The 18415-nt window shown below is 46.7% G+C and overlaps 1 protein-coding gene across 7 annotated transcripts in view; it reads left to right on the top strand.

Moving 5' to 3' along the window:
* Positions 1-18415, top strand: part of LOXL2 (lysyl oxidase like 2) — a 103761-nt gene that overhangs the window by 68909 nt on the left and 16437 nt on the right. For all 7 annotated transcript variants that reach the window (XM_027830484.3, XM_043536255.1, XM_043536258.1 and 4 more), the window contains 3 exons: positions 4225-4408; positions 11934-12085; positions 15866-16033. In XM_027830484.3, coding sequence (XP_027686285.2) covers positions 4225-4408; positions 11934-12085; positions 15866-16033 — 504 coding nt within the window. The remainder of the gene's footprint in view (positions 1-4224; positions 4409-11933; positions 12086-15865; positions 16034-18415) is intronic.

Here is an 18415-nt window from a genome sequence, read left to right as displayed (position 1 = left end):
TGCGGTTCTTAATTCCCTTCCCCTCCACCAGCAGAGCTCTCTTTACAGTGAGTGTCCCAGCACATAGATTGGGTTGGGCGTCCATCCTCCAAGCTCCCTGCTGTTCTAACTCGGGATGATGCTTGGCTCAGGATGTTAGGGGGTTTGTTTAGTGCCAAAGTTGGCAGGGCAACAAGCAAGTAGGAAGAAAATACATATGTCACAGCTTCGTTTTGAGTTGAACAGTTGCCTGGTTGCTGCTGGGCTTGCTGGTTCGCAGTTATTTAGACTCTTCTGGTTAGTCTCTCACTATAGATCGTGTAGATAATCCAACGTCTTGGCTATTTGGTATCTTCTACTGACAAATACCGTTGAGTGACAGAAGATCCTAGCACAAGTGGTTGTTAGGATTTTAAGGGGATTTAGTGCTGGGGAAACGTGTCAGCTTGGCCTAGTCAATAGATCACTAAAATGGGTGTCAGGAGACATGGATTCAATTCCCATCTCTGCCGCTGACTTACTGTAACCTTTGGCAGGTTACTTCCCCTCTCTGTGCTTCTACTCCGCTCCCACGCTTCTTCCATCTTGCCTGTTTAGCTCATAAGGTCTTTAAAGAAGGGAATGTCTCGTACTATGTGTCTGTTCAGGGCCTGCAACACTAAGGCCTTGATCTCGGTTGGGCCATTGACTCTTCACATGCCTGGAGTTATTCACGTGTGTGGTCAAGTGTTTACAGGATCTGGGCCTCAGAGGTGAAAGGCTGTGTAAACCATGACTATTCTTCTGAGCTGTTCAAATCGCCAATTAATTCTTTAAGCATTCTTGTAGGCTCTGGATGTCCTTCAACTGGGCCTGGCCTGGAGGACTGTGTGCATCTCCAGTTTTAAACCCTGGAGGTTCTTTGGTCTCAGGCCTCGCTCAGATCACTGTTCACTTATTTATGGCTGGCTCTCCAAAGCAGTAGCTCATCCTCCACCTGCAACGCCAGCCGCTTCTCTCCCTCTTTGGAAGGTAATGGGCAGAGCTGGAAAAGGTTTTAATCCTCCCAGTGCTGAGTTTAAAAATAAAATTTTAAATCTGTCCTGGTCTGGATTTGAACCAGCAAGCCAGCCGTAAAAGACTCATTATCCCATTCCCAGTCTCCTGACTGATTCTGCCTCCTGCATCGCAAGCTCGTAGGATGGATTGAAAAATGGGCTGTCATTTTCATGAAAGTGCCATCCCTTTTTTAATCAAAATTTGAAATTTTGATGAAAAATGTTTGTTGGAATTTTTAAAAACCAAAATATTACCACCAGTTCTACAGCAGGTCAAAAAACTAACCCAGGTACTTTCTGTGCCCTCTATTACCCTAGTATCTGAGCCCCTCACAATCTTTAATATATTCAGCGCCACAAACACCCAACTTGGTTTTCATTTAAACTTCAGTGAAAAGTGTCATCAGAACTGTGAAAATGGTTCTGGCAGGGTGCCATCACCACAGTATCTGTGCACCTCAAACATGAACAGTTCTTTTCAGAACTCCCCTGTGAGTAGGGAAGAATTATTAATAATTCTCATTTTGCAGATGGGGAAACCGAGGCACAGAGCTGAACTGGCTTACCCAAGGTCACACAGGGAGTCTGTGGCAGAGCCAGGAATAATACGCTGATCTCCTGACTCCCAGTCTAGTGCCTTAACCACAAGACCAATTCTTCCCTTTCCTTGGCATTTAACTGTATATGGTAATTCTTCAGTAATATAAGTTCTATGTAATCATGGCTATGGTGTGATGTCTGTATGCTGACATGCAGTTACAGATTCAAAGCCAAAGGTATTTGACTGACGTTGTGCTGTCTTGCGCAGCTTTAACTGGCTTTTATTCCCCCCTCCTCCCCCCCCGTTCAGGATTGCAGACATGTCTTTGCACTGCATGCTATAATTATACTGGGTGTTACCTTCTGTTGAGTTAAATATTTCTGTGCCCTTAAACCTCAGCAACATAACTGGTTACTGAGATGCTCACCAGACAGTGGTAGAATACCTCCTGGGCTACTGTATGGAACTGATGGTCTGTTTTCATAAGATTGCAGGGACTTGAAGCAAATGTATTCTTGGGGAATTGTGATATTTTCTCCTTCCGTAAGTGTGAGGCAGGTGCGCTACTGTGGGTTTCTATATTATCATATACTTTAAAATACAGCTCTTCAACTGGGGAATCTCAAAGTACTTTGGAGACCTAATCAATCGAGCCTCGCAACATCCCTGTGAAGTACTGTAGGAAGAGTTTTATAATCTTTTTCTGAACATGAGATTCTTGTGTTAATCGTAGTCTGTTTTAAACAAGCAGCATTTATTAAAGAAACAATTACATCTTCAGACAAACAGGCTTCTACTTAGCTTGAGCTCCAGCTCTGTCTCACCTGATTTCCAGGGATCCCACCCTGTCTGAAACAGCAGAGACCTCTAGTGACTGAATAACATACGGCAAGTAAACATATAATTACAACTAACTCAAAAGGCACCTTCAGCTTTCTTGTGTGCGATTTAAAAGAAAAAAACATTTTTTTCGGTCGAGATCCTCGGGCAAAACTCCTATCAGCCTCAGTGCGGGCAAGATCAGGGCTCATAAGGATTGAAGGATAGACCCAGCCCAGTTCTAAGGTATAATCAGCTGGGATCAGTGTTCTGGGATAGCATGTTACCATGCAGCTTGTGAAAAGGCTGCATTTATTCCACTGTTAATAGTTACTTAATCTGTAGCTTTCTGGAAGGGACAATTTCCTCCGCCTTATGGGAAAGCATGGACACAGTGTACTTGGATGATGCAATGGTATTTGGTTTGTTTAACATATTTTTTACAGCTCTTATGAAAGCTGATGTTCACCCTGGGATTTGGGGCCCCAGGTTCTTATCCAAATCGGCTCACTGGACCAAATCCTCCGCTGGTGTAAATTGCTGAAGCTTCGTTGACTTCAGTGAAGCAGCACCCGTTTATTGTCTCTTAGTACTGAGTATATCTGAGGAATGTGTTTTTTTCATTTCACTCTGACTCTCCTTGTGTCTGTCTGCAGCACGCAGGCCAAATCCTGCCTTGACTGGCACAGGAGGGGCCGCTCCCGATGCACCCACTGCCACAGGAATCCTGGCTGCCAGGCCAGGATTCCACAGGCAGGCCCATGCACTGACTGACTGACGTTCTTTGCCGTCCTTCTGGGGAAGGCAGCCATGCCGCCAGGGCTGTCCTGGGGCCGCCAGGGCTGTCCTGGGGCCGCCAGGGCTGTCCTGGGGCCGCCAGGGCTGTCCTGGGGCCGCCAGAACAAAGCTGAATCTTCAGTTAAAGATGATGTCATGCGATGAAACTTCCAGGAATACATCCAAACCAAAATTGGCAACCCTACTTCTGGGCAACTGCAACGTGCTCATGCACACGCTGCTGTGGGTGACTAGCAGGCTAGCCGGCTGGGGGAATAGACGCTGGTCCCAAGCCTCCGACTCCACCCTCTTGGGGACGTGGTGTGAGGGTTGATCTGTGAGCCACCAGGCCTGTTCCTGTATGTTATAACAGCATCCTGTCTCCCAACTGTTTGTGCCTAGGGCGGTTTGTGCCTATGCCCTCTTTGCTCCCAAACCCATGCACCAGAACAGCAGAGAATAAGATTCTAGCACATCTTCTACCCTACTGTGTTCCCCATCCCTTTGCATGAACTAGGACTATGGAAGGGGAGACCCACACGTGTGCATCGTGAACCGTAGCCATTTCTTGGGACCAGCCCTTTCCTGAGGCATGAAAATATACATTTAAGGGGACTTCTCTCCTCCCTTTCTCTCCCACCATCTCCCTCTTGGAGTAAGTGTAACCACACAGGGTCTCCTTAAGCCTGGCCGTCCTGGACAGCTGCCTGCTATAGACTGTCCATCTGGAATGGTACTGTTTTTTAGAGGAACTGTAGTGGGACTCCAGAGAGAAGCCCTGTTGCAGCGGTTCTGTTATTAGGGGGTCATTCGGCTAGTGCTCTGTATTTTCAGAAGTGACCAGTGATTCCATGTGCCTCAGCTTTTGTGTATGTTGTATGAAAATCAGATCCCGTTAAGGGTTCTCATGTTGGTCACTTCTGGAAGTCTGGGCCCGTGCAGTCAAGTTTATTAGCAAGTTGGTAAACAGCATGGCTATAACAAGGCCAAAAGTTTGAATTCTAAATAATTGCTACTTGGGGCAGTTTCGTTCATAAAGAGTGACGTTGCACCTGGGTTTTTGTATTACAGCAGCCGTTGGTCAGGCTGAAAGGCGGGGCCAAGATTGGAGAAGGCAGAGTGGAAGTGCTGAAGAATGGGGGATGGGGAACTGTTTGCGACGATCAATGGAACCTGATTTCAGCCAGTGTGGTCTGCCGAGAGCTGGGTTTCGGGAGCGCCCAGGAGGCTATAACAGGCGCAAGGCTCGGGCAAGGTAATTATGAGAACGTATTTGGACCGTCCAGTTCTCTGGACTGCCGTCAGAGAACACCCAAGGGATGTGAAATTAGATGAACAGGGAAGAGAAATTCAGCTAAGACTTTTGAACTTCAGAAATGTTATGGGCCAGATCCTGAGACCCACAATTCCCATTGAAATCATTAGTATGGGGTCGTTGGAAGTCACTGAGTTGCAGGAAGAGCTGGTCAGAAACTGGAATTTTCATTCTGCAGGAAATAATAATAAAAAAATGTTTTAAATTTCCTTCTGAACCAGAACAAAAAGCTGAAACTTCCCACAGAATGAAAATTCATTTAAAAAAAAAAAAAGAAAAAAAAGATTTGGTCAAATAATTGTATTTTGATAAGGTAGAAACATTGTGATGGGATATTAGATGGGGTGGGATCTGAGTTACCCAGGAAAGAATTTTCTGTAGTGTCTGGCTACATACATAATCTTGCCCATATGCTCAGGGTTTAGCTGATGGCCATATTTGGGGTCGGGAAGGAATTTTCCTCCAGGGCAGATTGGAAGAGGCCCTGGAGGTTTTTCGCCTTCCTCTGTAGCATGGGGCACGGGTCACTTGCTGGAGGATTCTCTGCTCCTTGAAGTCTTTAAACTACGATTTGAGGACTTCAATATCACAGATATAGGTGTGAGGTTTTTTGCAGGAGTGGTGGGTGAAATTCTGTGGCCTGCGTTGTGCAGGAGGTCAGACTAGATGATCATAATGGTCCCTTCTGACCTAAATATCGATAGAAAAAAAAATTTTTCTTTTGACTTTTTGAACTTTTAATATAATATATACATATTTGTCATATATCTACATATGTCAAATTATTTCATACCATATAAATTATATTTGTTACCGTTATATAGTATGTATTATAGTTAAGATTTTAATATAATAGCCAAAAGGAAATTTTCTTATTGAAATGAAATGAGAAAAATCAGCATCTATACATTCCCGTAAAATGTTTTGATTTGACAAAACTGACTTTTTGATGGAAAACCATTCCATGACAAACTTTTCTACCAGCGCTTGTTCCAAGGGCTCAGGAGTCCAGCTGGTTGAATTGGGGAGCGGAATTGCAACTTTTCCCACGTCGCTATTTCAATGGTAGCTGACATTTTGACTCTTAAAAGTCGTGTTTCAGAAATGTCATTCAGAGTGTCTTTGGATTTGGCCAAGGGTATGGAACAAAATGGTTGGCGACAGACCTTTTGTTGGCTTCGTAGATTCATAAATATTTAGAGATCTGCACAAACATCAAATCCACCCTTACTAGCACAAATTTGCTCTCTGAGGCCGTAGCCACACCACTTTTGAAATAACAGTGGCTACAACTATATTCAAATGTGGAGGCGTTCTTTTCTTGCCTTCTCTATCTCCTTTCCTTATCTGTTTCCTACTAACTTTAAAAAGACATAGGCATGGGAAGCAATTGAAGTTTGATAAGGCTTGCGTGTGGGAGAGGTCAGCAGTGATGTATCTTTATATCTGGTTGTGTGAGAAATGAGCCAAATTGATCTGTATGGCCATGGCTATTTTCATAGATTTAAAGGCCAGAAGGAACCTCTATGATCAGCTCATCTGACCTCCTACATCAGACATGCCAGGGGATATGTCTCAGTAACTTCCTGCACTGGAGGAAAATTATTCTTCCCTGCTATTTAAGTGAGACTATTGAGCCCAATAACTTGTGGTTGAACTAGATAGAGCACACCATTTAGAAAGAGACCCAGTCTTCATTTAACGACTTCTAGTGAGGATGGATTTACCCATTCCCTTGGACAGCTGTTGCAGCCGTTACTTACTCTGGTTGTTAAGAGTTAAAGAATGAAAAATATCTCTTAGAAACTCACAAGGATAAATATCCTGGTGCCATTCACTACTAGAGCTTGGCTCCAGCTGCAAAGTATGGATCTGGATCCTAGTTTCAAACACCTTAAAACTCAGATCTGGAGTCTTGGTTCAGTCTGTTGTAACCAGATATGCCAAACCTGCGAGAAAAAAGCAGAAATTGGGCTTGTTTTTGGCTTAATTGGCTTGCGAGTTGCTTGTTGGCTAGTTTTTGGCTTGTTGCTTGTTAGGCTTGTAGCTTGTTGCTTCTTTTTTTTTTGGTCGGCTCCCGGCAAGGGGGGGCAAGCAGGGGCAAGGGGGGGAGAGAGAGAGTCAGTTGTGTACAGTGGGCCCACCACAGTCCGGGGGATCTAGTCACATAGAGTGTTGGGGTTCTTAGGGATTGGCTTGTTTTGGCCTTGTTTTGAAATGGGTTAGCTTGATTTTCGGCTTATTGTGGAAGTCGGGGTGCTTATTTACCATGTGAAAATTGGCAACTCTATAGGAGCTATTTGTACAGTCTGGAACCAGATCTGGGTTTGGATTTCCTGCATGTGGGGATGATGGAGATCCCAGGCTTTAGTTACCTCAGAATCCAGAGAAGTATCTCCCAGGCCTGCCTTTATAGTCCCTAGCCCTTGCTCTCCTATGGCTAGCTTCAAATCTAAAGGAATCTACCAGCAAACAAAAGTCACGCTGTAAAACCAAATGAATAATTGAAACTCCTCCAGACTTTTTTGGTTTGGTGAAGGAAAAGGAAAATTAATTACACGTATGAGAAATGGCCAGAATGTGAAAAGCTTGAAATGTGCCCTTACTGAACAAATTGCCAAGGAGCTGGGTGAAAGGACACAGAGTGTTGCTGATGTGTATTTGACTGTGGGTATAAGGAAGCATTATCTTCATGCATAAAATGCAGCATAGTAGGGGAGAATGTCCTACTCTGTCATACTACACTCCCAGAACCTGGAAACTTTTAGCAGTGGCTGTTCATTCCCAGTGAAATTCTTTCCTTTTATTTTAAACACTGAGCACACTGAGTCCCCAGGCTCAATTTACCTTGGCCAAAATTTCTCTCGGATCAATAAATCTTGATAAGTCTCCTCTCCAGAAAGTCTTCTCTGCTTATTGCGGGAGGATAAGAGACTGATGTGACTGCATTTCATATGGTGTAACGGGATAGCTCTTAATCCCATATGCCATACAGGGGTGTGACTCCAGCATGGGGAAACGACCCCGAGCTAGCTTAGGTCTAGCTAACTTGAGTAACAACAGCAAGGAAGCCACAGCAGCATGGGCTGTACAAACCCATCTGGAATCCTGGCTCTTTGCTCGGGCGACTGGCCCGTGCTGCAATTGTTACTCCAGCTAGCTAGATCAAAGCTCGCTCAGGTACGTCTACATATGCTGCAGTCACACCTCCGATTGCAGTGTAAACGTGCCCTGTGACATACGGGAGGTCAGACTAGATGATCTGGTGGTCCCTTCTGGCCTTCAACTCGATGAATTCTCAACCTCACTAAACAAGCCAAACGTAGCCCCATTTTACAGATGGGGAACGGGGAGACCGATTAAATGACTCTCCCAGGGTGTCTGTTGAAGAGCTGGGAATAGAACCCCAATCTCCTGAGTCCCAGGCAAGTGCCTTAATTGCATGTCCGTCAAACCGTTCTAACTCTGAGTGCTCCCCATCCCAAAAGCCCAGGAGAAAACATGGATCTATAGTACCCAGAAAAGTATTGTATGTAGTAGAATGGTATATGGGCGTCCAATCCTGTACCTCTTGCTCACACAAGTAGTTCCTTCAAACTTAATGGGACCGCTTGCATGAATCAGATTTATAGGATCACCTCCTGTGCAGCTATACAAAGTCGCTCCTTTACCCAGAAGAAATGTAGCCCTATTTTTCCGTTTTATCAGCAACTTTCAGCACAGACTGTCCTGCAACACAGAAACGTTCCAGTGCAAGGGGGTTGGTCTTTGACATGCAGAATCAGCAAAGAGACTTAACAGAGAAGGACAAAACTTGCAGGGGTGAGGTGAATCAAAGAGCTAGGTCCCTGTTCCTTTTCCCCTCCTCTTTTCTCTCTCTCCAATGATTGTTTTTCCTGTATTTATTTATTTATTTAAGATTTTTCTATGGGGACAGAAACTTAGGAACCAATCCATCCGGCAATCCTGGGCAAGGTCTAAACCATCCAGGTTCCCTGATAGGTGTGAGAGAGGGCCAAATTATCGCGTCCGTGTCAAACCCATCTGGAATCCCACCCTCTCCAGAGGTCGAGCACAAGAAGGATTTTAATATGAGCGAGAAACCAGAACGGGCAGAGACACGTTCTCTTTGGCTTCCATTGTTAGTCTCCTTTTTGTGTAAAGCCTTCCATCGGCTTCTGCAGGAGCCGGGGCCAGACTATTGGCTTCTGTGAGAGCTGTAGGCAGGCTAGGAACGTAGGGTCACAGAATTTTCGGAGCTCAAGATAGAAATGCCTTTTGGATTATCTCGTCTGTGTGGTGGTCTAGTGCTTCATGCAGTCTAGCTGATATAACATTAAGTGCATTCCCTTCCCTGGACCTCATACTAACTACACCCTGTGGGAAGGGGTTCGGAAGTGCAGCACGCACAAACGATGTCCTTATACCATCTGATGTATGTGAAACGTCTCATTCCAATAAAAATATTACAAGGGGGAGTAGGGGGGCAAGGGCTCGCAGTTTCCGTTATAATTAGGACCTTACTAGAGAGCTCTGTTTTCTGTGTGTTCTCCTCAGTGCACGTGTTAATTCCAGAGTCCCACCTGGAGGCATTGCAACATGCACCGAAAAAGGGTTTTTCTGCTGGACAAAATGCGCGCACGCACACACACACACACACACACACACACACACACACAGAGACACCCTTCGCTTCTTCCAATCTGCAGTGTTGGTCAAAGGCTTCAGAAACCTTGGGGACATGGGAGTTGGCTTGAGTGGGGAGCAATGAATGGTGGGTAAAATTCAGTCAAACGGGGGATCCTACTGAGAGCTGTGTGAAATATTTGCATTAAGCCCCTCCAGTCCGAAACTCTCCACAGACTCCAGAGTGGGTGCGATTGTTGGCAAGATCAAACTGTACCACCTTCTTGAGCTATTTGACAGAGGGCAGAACACTTGTGTCAATTTCACCTTCTGCAGATGTAGATTACAAGGATTTTAATGAGATAAAGAAGTAACAACCGGCACAAACACATTTCCCCATTTACCTCCGTTGTTGTTTTCCTTTTTAAAAAAATATAATCCTCTGCCCTCTTGAAACAGCAAAATACAGAGTTATGAGCATCGGGGAAGAGAACTATCGGGATGTCAAGTCAGGTGATTTAATTGGGCCTTTCCATCTTTTGTCCCTGTGATTGCTCTGAGGAGAAGAGAGGAGCAGCGAATAGAAAAATGCTTCTGGATTCTGCTGCTGAACCCCTTTTTACTGGTCTCTGTCGTGACTCAGCAGAAGTCTGAACTGGTGCCAAGTCCTCCAGGTGGATCGGTGAACCACAGAGATTTATGCACGTCTGAGCCAAAGGTGTTCCCAGCTCTACTTTCTGTCTAGTAGTTAAATTTAGTAGAAGGGTGGGTGTCGGAGCTTTCCAAGAAAGAGTCCCCACCACTGTTGGTAAACTAGTTATCCGCCTCTGCATTCCTTAGTCAGCCCTTTCCTTTGAGGGTCAGGTTAAAAGGAACAGCTATGGAGATGGGTAAGCTTATTCTTTAATGAGGCCTGAACAAGGATGGTCTTGTGGTTAAGGCATTGGCCCGTGACTCAGGAGATCTGCAGTTCCCAGCTTCCTGCCACAGACTCCCTGGGTGACCTTGGGCAAGTCCTTTAATTGCTCTGTTTCTCAATTCTCCAGCTGTAAGATGAGGATGATGATAATGTCTTTGTCTGGTCCTTGAAGATTACAAATTCTTCAGGGCAGGGACTTCTTCTTACTGGTTATATGCAGAGCTTAATGGGGCCCTGATTTGAGTTGGGTCCTCTGGGTACTACTGTAATAAAACCAGCAACGGGGAATAAGAAATCAACTGTGGCGGTCGACAGTGATGACACAAGCATTGCCATTCTCCCCCTGGTTTGCCCACTTGCTATTACGTGCTCACAGGACATCTTCGGTTTTTCCAAGGTCATGGTTACAAGTGGACCAGCCTGGTGCCTATTGCTGTGTGCTATAAGTATATTTTTAAAAAAGTGATGACTTTTGGAGTGCTTGCCATTTCCGACATCTGCGCCTCTTAACATCCACCTCAAAGGATAAGGGCTGACTAAAGAGGTGGGGGAAGGTAACTTATGTTTAGTAAGAGTGGGTGGCCTCCTTCCTCTTTCTTGGAAACCTCGTCTGTGGGTAATGCCTTCCCCCACCAGCGCCCTCCAGCTAAAGCTGACTGCTAGCCAGCAAAGAGCATCTGGAACACCTCTGGGTCAGATGTGCATAGCCGTCTGTGGGCTACACTGAAATGATTCATCTGTAGAACATGCCACCTGCCAGTTGTTTGGCTTCTGCTGAGTTGAGAGAGAGGATGACTCCATAGTAAAGTTCAGAAGATTTGTCTTTTCTCTCTCTCCTCATAGACAATCACAGGAATTAGAGATCTGTCAAGAGACCAAGTTGAGACCTAATATGTGGGGCAGATTATCCCACATCATCTTCTGCGGGGTTCTGACACCTGTTGGCGATGACTATCAGACAGGGGATACTGAACTGCAGGGATCTCAGGACTGATCCAGTATGGAAGTTGGAAGTTAGGAGTTGGAAAAGACCTAGTGGATTATCTGATGCCTTCCACCAAGAGCAGGGGAAAGCCTCTATCCCTGACCAGCTGTTGAACCCAGGTCCTGGATATGAGAGTAACCAACATGTAACCACTAGGGAGTATTGTGTGTTCATCCTTTTCTGCTGTCTCTTGCTCAAGAATGATGTGGCATTACTTGGTGCAAGATGCAGCTCTGTGCAGTCATTTGTCATGCTAGGAACCACACTGTTTCAAGTGTCATTGGATCCACTATTGATTACCTGTGGGTATTCTCTGCAGGTCAAGTAGAAGAGAAATTTGAACATACACCTATCCTCAGGCCTAGACAATACAGTGACTCCTGCTATAGAAATGCCTAGAGAGAGTTCAAACGATAACAATTGAAGACCACACCCTCTTACAATCCTTGTTAATGTCGGTGCTCTTGGAATCTTGGACTGCACACCTGTATTTGAGATTACTTGTTTGGCTGGGGTTTTATAAGGATCTGCATACTTTGTTTTCTTGCCCTGGCACATGTATATATGTCCCCATTTAAAATGTCAGGGCTTGATCGACTGCAGGTTCCTGTCCGATAAAACCAGCCAAAAAACTGGGTCATTTTAAAAATTTTCTCCAGCTGAAGTGTGTAAATTACAGATGAGTGGAAACTTGGCTTTTCCTTTATTTCTGGCACATTTGAAAATCTTAGACTACTGGAAATAATTTCTTAACATTAAAAACAAGCAGCAAGATGACATGAGCAGAAATCAACTGAAGTCCTTTCGGGCTGGTGTGTTGAATGCTGGATTTCATTGTTGATCATCTGCAATAATATAAACTTTTGCTGATTTCATCTTCCCTCTCCTTGGGGGCTGGCGGGGAAATGACCACCCTTTATTTCTTTCTCTTGAAGGAATGGGTCCCATTCACCTAAATGAAATAGACTGTACAGGGTTTGAAAAATCCATCACAGACTGCAAGTTCAACACAGAGTCGCTCAGTTGTAACCATGAAGAAGATGCTGCTGTAAGGTGCAACGTTCCAGCCATGGGTTTCCAGAATCAGGTGAGAAGTCAAATTATGTGGATGTAACAAGAATACAATGTGGTGTGTGTGTGTGTCTGTCTGTCTGTCTGTCTCTCTCTCTCTCTCTCTCTCTCTCCCCCCCACCCCCTCCTTATATGGCCTTCTTCACTATAGTACCCGAGTACCTATTATGATCTCAAAGTGTTTGTGGGAATAGTCACCCGAAGGAAGTGGTGGAAGCCCCATCAGTTGAGACATAAAACTAGGCCAGACAAAAAAACTAGGAAATGCACAGTTGGGCATAACCCTGTGTTGACAGTGAGAGGGACATGGGGTAACGCTTTCAAAAGTGCCTAAGTCCCATTTTCAGTAGTGACTTAGGGCCAGATTTTAAAGGTATTTAGGCACCTAACGATGCATCTAGGTACAAAGTAGCCTGTCAAGCATAGCTAAAATTATTATTGCTTAAATATTAGCCCCATCACCCTTGACTTCTGCTAGCACAACACACATGACCCTCAGTTAAGCTGTTGATGGGAAAGGAGTTCTTAAAGACTCTAACCTGGGGTACCCACTGTCATTTAGTCTAGTGATTTGTGGAGGCGGGATAGATCTTTAATGCTCCAATCAGCGTGCACAGGATGTAATCCACCTTTTATGTCCCACTATCCTTGTTCAAGGCCTACGTCCTAAAACAACGGTCGTGTCAAACTAGGCTGGAGGCTAGGAGAGGAAACATAGAATAAGTTTTGCTGAGAAATGCTAACACATGGCATGGATGTCTCAAAGGAAAACAAAAAGCGTCCTGTGACTTTAATGAGCTGCCATGTGTCAGAGATTACGCGGTTAAGATTGAAGCCATTTCCTCAAGATGATAATCGTATTTAACGTTTCTGAAAGACAAAACACTGGAACTACTTGTGACTTTGGAGCTGCAATCAAACAGCTTTCGGAAGAGGGACCAAATGGTTTTCCTGGGGCTGTGTTATTTTCCAGTCCCGAAAAATATTCTGGGGAAATAACTGGTTCTGGCAATTCTGCTTTCTAATGAAAATCCTGCAACGGACGTGCTGTGTCTCAAAGTGAGCCTTGTGTGTCTCATTCTGGCGTTGCACCTGCTCAGGAGGAACGTTCTGCTGCTTTGTGTCGGTGTCAGATGAGCCAAGGGTGAAATTAACCTCTCAGCAATGGGCCCAGCGCAAGGTTTGTGGGCCACTTGAGTCCCACTTTAACCTTCAAAATAGGGCTTAAGTGGTGCCTGTGTTGGCTCTCTGCATAGTGGGGCATCTCACCCCCCACGTGAGCAAGTGAGATTTTTCTCAAGGAAGACCAAGAGGGAGCTAGAGCAGCGAACAGTCACACTGATTTCACGGGGCAGACATCCAGGGTTGAGGTTTTGCATCTGGGTCGGCCTTGAGCTAACTACCTTTTAAGCTCCATCAGGATATGAGGATGTTCCATACTGAAAGGAAGGATGGTTGATTGGCTAAGGTCCTTGATTAGGGTTGCATTCTCAGCTGTTATACAAATGTCCTGGGTGACCCTGCACAGGTCACCTAGGGCCAGATTTTTAAAGCAGCCTCTAATTTTGTGTGTCTCTGGGTTTTTTTGATTGCCCAACTTTATACACCTGGGGCCTGATTTCACTTGATGGAAGCTGCTGGTGCTCGGTACCGCTAAAAATCAGAGACTGTGTCTAAAGCTGAGCAGCCAAAGACTGAGGGACATAGAGATCATTTCCGATACATGGGCATACATACCATCTCCCTGTCTTCGTTTCCCCATCTATAAAAGGAGGATAAGAACGCACCTCTTCCTCAGGGGGATGCACTCAGATACCATGGTGATGGGCAGCACAGAAATGCCTCAGGCATAAACCACCAGTTGCATTTACAATCAAAGTGCTGTCACGCATGGGTGGTGTTCCCCTTCCTTCTCCCACTGCACAGCAGTGACACTGTCGTGTGGGTTTGTCCTGGGACCCCCAACTCTCATTAGAAGTTAAGATGTGTGTGGGACTAGGTTACTTCTGCTTACTAATCCAGTGTGATGTGGATTATTTTCTGTTCTACAAAGGAAAAAGCCAAGACTGGGAGGGTATGAATCGGGGCTTGGTCCATCTGGAAGTAGCACGTGGGCTCTTGCAGAGGTTCATACTAACCACTGGTACTCTGCCACAGCCCTTCAAACACTGACTCGGGATCTCTCTTGCCAGTAAGAACAAAGATCGTGTCAGAATCATTTGGCTAAACTCTTGTTCCATGAATTTTGACATCTGTATTATGTTAGACCAGAGAGCGAAATATGTTTTGAGCAGCTGAACAATAATTCCCCAAATGCTGTGCTTCCTAACTTCTGCTGGGCTGCCCCTCGGTGATATTAAAGTCCTACGCTTAATGCCATTGAGTATTCCCTGTGGGTGAAACTCATCCCTGTGCAGAGAGTCTGCACAAAGCCCATGCCGTACTCAAGCCCTATCCTGAAGATTTCATCAGCATAGAAGTGGTGCATAGGTTTTGGGCATGTCCTTTATTCCTTATTTGTATGATAGCAGTGCCTATTATATTGTGCTAGCCACGAGAGAATCACATAGGAAGAGACTGTTTCTGCCCTGAAGAGCTTACTGTCTAAATGGACAAGAGAATGGGTGGGAAGGGAAACGCAAATAATAATAAGGTCATGGAAAGATGTGAGAAGATTTGCCAAGCTGAGTTTATTAATGGTTCCATACTGATAAGTTAGAGAGCCTGCTAGGGTTTAGAAGACAGGGAGGGGGTCTGGTGTTCTGCGTTGTATTCTCAGCAGTGCCTCTGACTTGCAGTGTGACCTCGGCCAATCGCTTCCGTTCTCCATGCCTCAGCTTCTCCATCTCTAAAAAGGGGATAATGAGACTGCCTTCCACCTTTTCGGAAAGGGCTTTGAGATCCAGGCCTGCAAAATGCTCTAAAAGTGCAAGGAGCTGTCTTATTTATAATTATTTTGTGACCTCTCGGCTCAGTGCTTAATAAATATTAATAATTCCAGCATGTCCTGCAGTTTGTGTAGGCCCCTGCTTAGCATGATGAGACGTTATTTATTATTTCCATTATAGCAGTGCCTAAAGTCCCCAGGCTTAGTCCCCATTGTGCTAGGTGCTGTATAAACACCTAGTGAGAGACAGGCTTTGCCAAGAGGCGCTTACTATCCACTCGAATAACACAAGACAGTAGTAACTGTTAACATGAGGTTGAAAGGGATAGAAAGCTTCCTGTTTCAGGGCTAAAACTGACCTTAGAGAAAACTTTCCCGGGGGAGCCTGTTACCCTAAAACTGTCTACTGCCCAGTGTCTTGCACCTGCTTCAGTCGGGAGCAGCCACTGTCAGAGACCGGGTACTGGACTAGATGGGTCTGATCCGAACGGGTAAAGCCTGCGTCCCTAAGGGCTGGAGAAGGACATACTATCATCCCCACTTTACAGCTGTAGAACTGAATTGACTTGCCCAAGGTCACACACGGAGTCGGTGGCAGAACCAGGAATTGAACCTGATCTCCTGAGTCCCAGTCCAGTGCCTTAACCCTAAGATCACAGCGAGACTAGAAGGATCTGAATTTTCCCTCACCAGCTGCTGCAGCTTCATTGCAAACAATTCCACATGCCACCAGCTGGGATGGTCCTTTTATAAATCTCTCCCTTAGATGCGAGCGGAGAATGTGTTTTGCTGCCCACATCTGCGAGCCTGTGTCTGTTCAGATGTGGAACTAGGTCAGTTGGGAAATTCCTGGCAGACGCTTTCAGAGAGCTGAAGAGACTATTTCTCTCTTTCCTTGATCATCTGCAGCTGCGTCTGAGCGGCGGCCGTAACCCCTACGAGGGCCGGGTCGAAGTCCTCATGCAGCGCAATGGCACTCTGAAGTGGGGGACTGTCTGCAGCCAGAACTGGAGCACCGTGGAAGCCATGGTGGTGTGTCGCCAGCTCGGCCTCGGCTTCGCCAGCCACGCCTTTCAGGTACGTCGCCTCTCTGTGGCGTGGGCTCTGGGCAGAGAGGAGCGAGGGGACCTTTTGCCCCTAGCCCTGTGTTTATCCACAGAGCAGGTACCGCGCAGGCAGCATCTGGGCAGGCTGCCCTGCCAGCGTACCGCAGCCCTGGGCTAGCAGGAGCAGCCGTGAGGTGCGTGACAGTTCAGTCTGCAGGGCCCAACCTATCCTTGGCCTCCCTGCTGAGCCTGCCAGCAGTGATGGTGGTGCAGGTGATGGAGGGAAGGGGGTGAACCACCAGGCTGTGGGGAGCCTCACTGTTCCACACAGAACCCCCGAGCGTCAATCCCATGGTAATGGTTTTGCTCACAAGTGCAGAGATTCCCTGGAGCCATCCAGCCCCTTAGCTCCCAGCAGTTTGTTCCATGGGCCTGCCACGTACGCCCTTCAGCCAACGAGACAGGACTATACTTCCACAGCACGAAGGCTTCCAGGGGGTGAGTGGTTGGGAGCAGCCCAAGGGAGTTTGTTTAAATCCCAAGGGGAACTCTTTGATCTCGATGACCCCTTTACTCTGGGCTGACACCAGTTATGCTCTGCAAGTAGGTTCCTACCTCTCTCTGTCACTGTCCAAAACGAATGCACAAGCTCCTTGAATGCCCTCTGCAGGAATGCACTGCCCACAGCCTCCATCCCACGGTGAATCCAGAATGATCTGGTCTAGCCTTGGGTGCAGCATGCGCTACAAAGTACATCATGGCTGATAGGTACAGGACAGGGCTGCCACCATAGTGGGCACCAGAGCAGCCATATCACTTGCCCTAGGGCACAAATGGCAGGGCTGCCAAGGAAAACAAACCTTCTGGAAACTTGCATCTCAGGGCTGCAGTTCCTAACCCCTTTTCTGCTGGTTTCTGTGGCACATCTGGGGCAATGTTGTGACCACTTCCATCCTAAGGGACCCCGCCCCCCCCCCCACAGCACTTTGACTGAAAGAGACTATCTATAGGATTGTTCTCTCTGCCCTGCACTTCTAGGCTAGAATATGGCGGCAGCTTAGCAGGACACAGGAACGTTGCAGAACAGCTTAGGACAGGGAGCAGAGAGTTACCCGATCCAAACGAAATGGCAGTAGGAGACTAGCGAGGCAGAATGCAATCCCGATAAAGGAAGCCAGCCAGGCAGGACAGCTAGTGAATGGGGCAGCAACAGAGGCCTGTCCCAAGAGACACCCTTGTCCAGAACTGAGGCAAACATGTCAAGCTTTTCTGGGAAGGGGACTGTCTCGCTGTGGGTGCGCCGTGCCTAGCACAATCTTGCTTCACCCTAATAACACAGTACAAAATAATGCCAGCTGCCTTCCTGGGCTTGTTTAATGTGGGTAAAGAGTGAGGCCTTCAAATGACTTATAGCTCCTGAATCCTGCCGGGGACTGGGTAGCTCGCTCTGAAGATAGGTGAGACTCTAGGCAAAACCTGAGTGCCGCTCTGTGGTAGGTGAGTTATTGTCTCTGTGTAATAAACGACTCCATCTGGGATCTCCATGGAGAATGTTAAATATTAGGCCCAGAGAACATGGCAGACTCTAGACAGCATTATCATAGAGCAACTAACAGGGCCAGAGATGGAGCATATAGGTCCTTGGAAGACCATTGAGATTAAACAGGGCCCCTGGCAATCCAAACGTTGTAATTCCTATACAAAAGCTTTTGAGGGAGCCGGCCAAAGCTGCACAATGCTCCTATGTTAATGTAGCCAGAGACCCTCCAAAGAAGCTTCTTCCCCACCAGGCCCCAGCCTCCCCTTACCTGGCAGCAGTTCTACTGGATCGGGAGGCCTTACTGCACTCCCTTAGGATCCAGTTCCTCCTTCAGGGGCTTGCCCATGCAGCCACTTCTTCCCCGGTGTCTTCAGGAATCCACTCAATAGGCCGACTACCCTCTCCCATCCCATTTCTCCAGCCAGCCGGCCTGCCCCGTTGTGCTTTGAGGGGAAGGCTGAGTTGCTGCTCCCCTCCTTTGGTATGTTGAGGCTGCCCAGGTTGTTCCACCCCAGGTTTGGGGTGAGTGGCCTAGTGGAGATGCCACTAACCTCGTGGCCTTTGGGCTCTTCTAGTTCGTCATGCCCTAAACTAGTGACCTGTAGGCTGCCTCCAGGCAATGATTTCCCGCCACTGTAGGCCTTCAGGTTGATGGCGATCCTCCCTCCACCATGTCCTAGCACTGGTCAGAAGGGCCTAATTCTTCAGGGATTGGGGTGGGGGCATAGTGCTGTCATTTCTCTCATGCAGGGCTTTGAATTCACGGCTGGTTTAGCAATCCACCTTCACAAGCCGCTGCTTTGGCTCTGAGAGTTTATTTTCTTGTGCAGCTGCCAAGCTAGCGTACAAGAGCCCAGGGCGGCTGCCTCCATC

Source organism: Chelonia mydas, chromosome 26, assembly GCF_015237465.2.
Source record: "Chelonia mydas isolate rCheMyd1 chromosome 26, rCheMyd1.pri.v2, whole genome shotgun sequence".
NCBI classification, from domain to species: domain Eukaryota; kingdom Metazoa; phylum Chordata; order Testudines; family Cheloniidae; genus Chelonia; species Chelonia mydas.
This window is presented reverse-complemented; position numbering and strand designations above follow the sequence as displayed.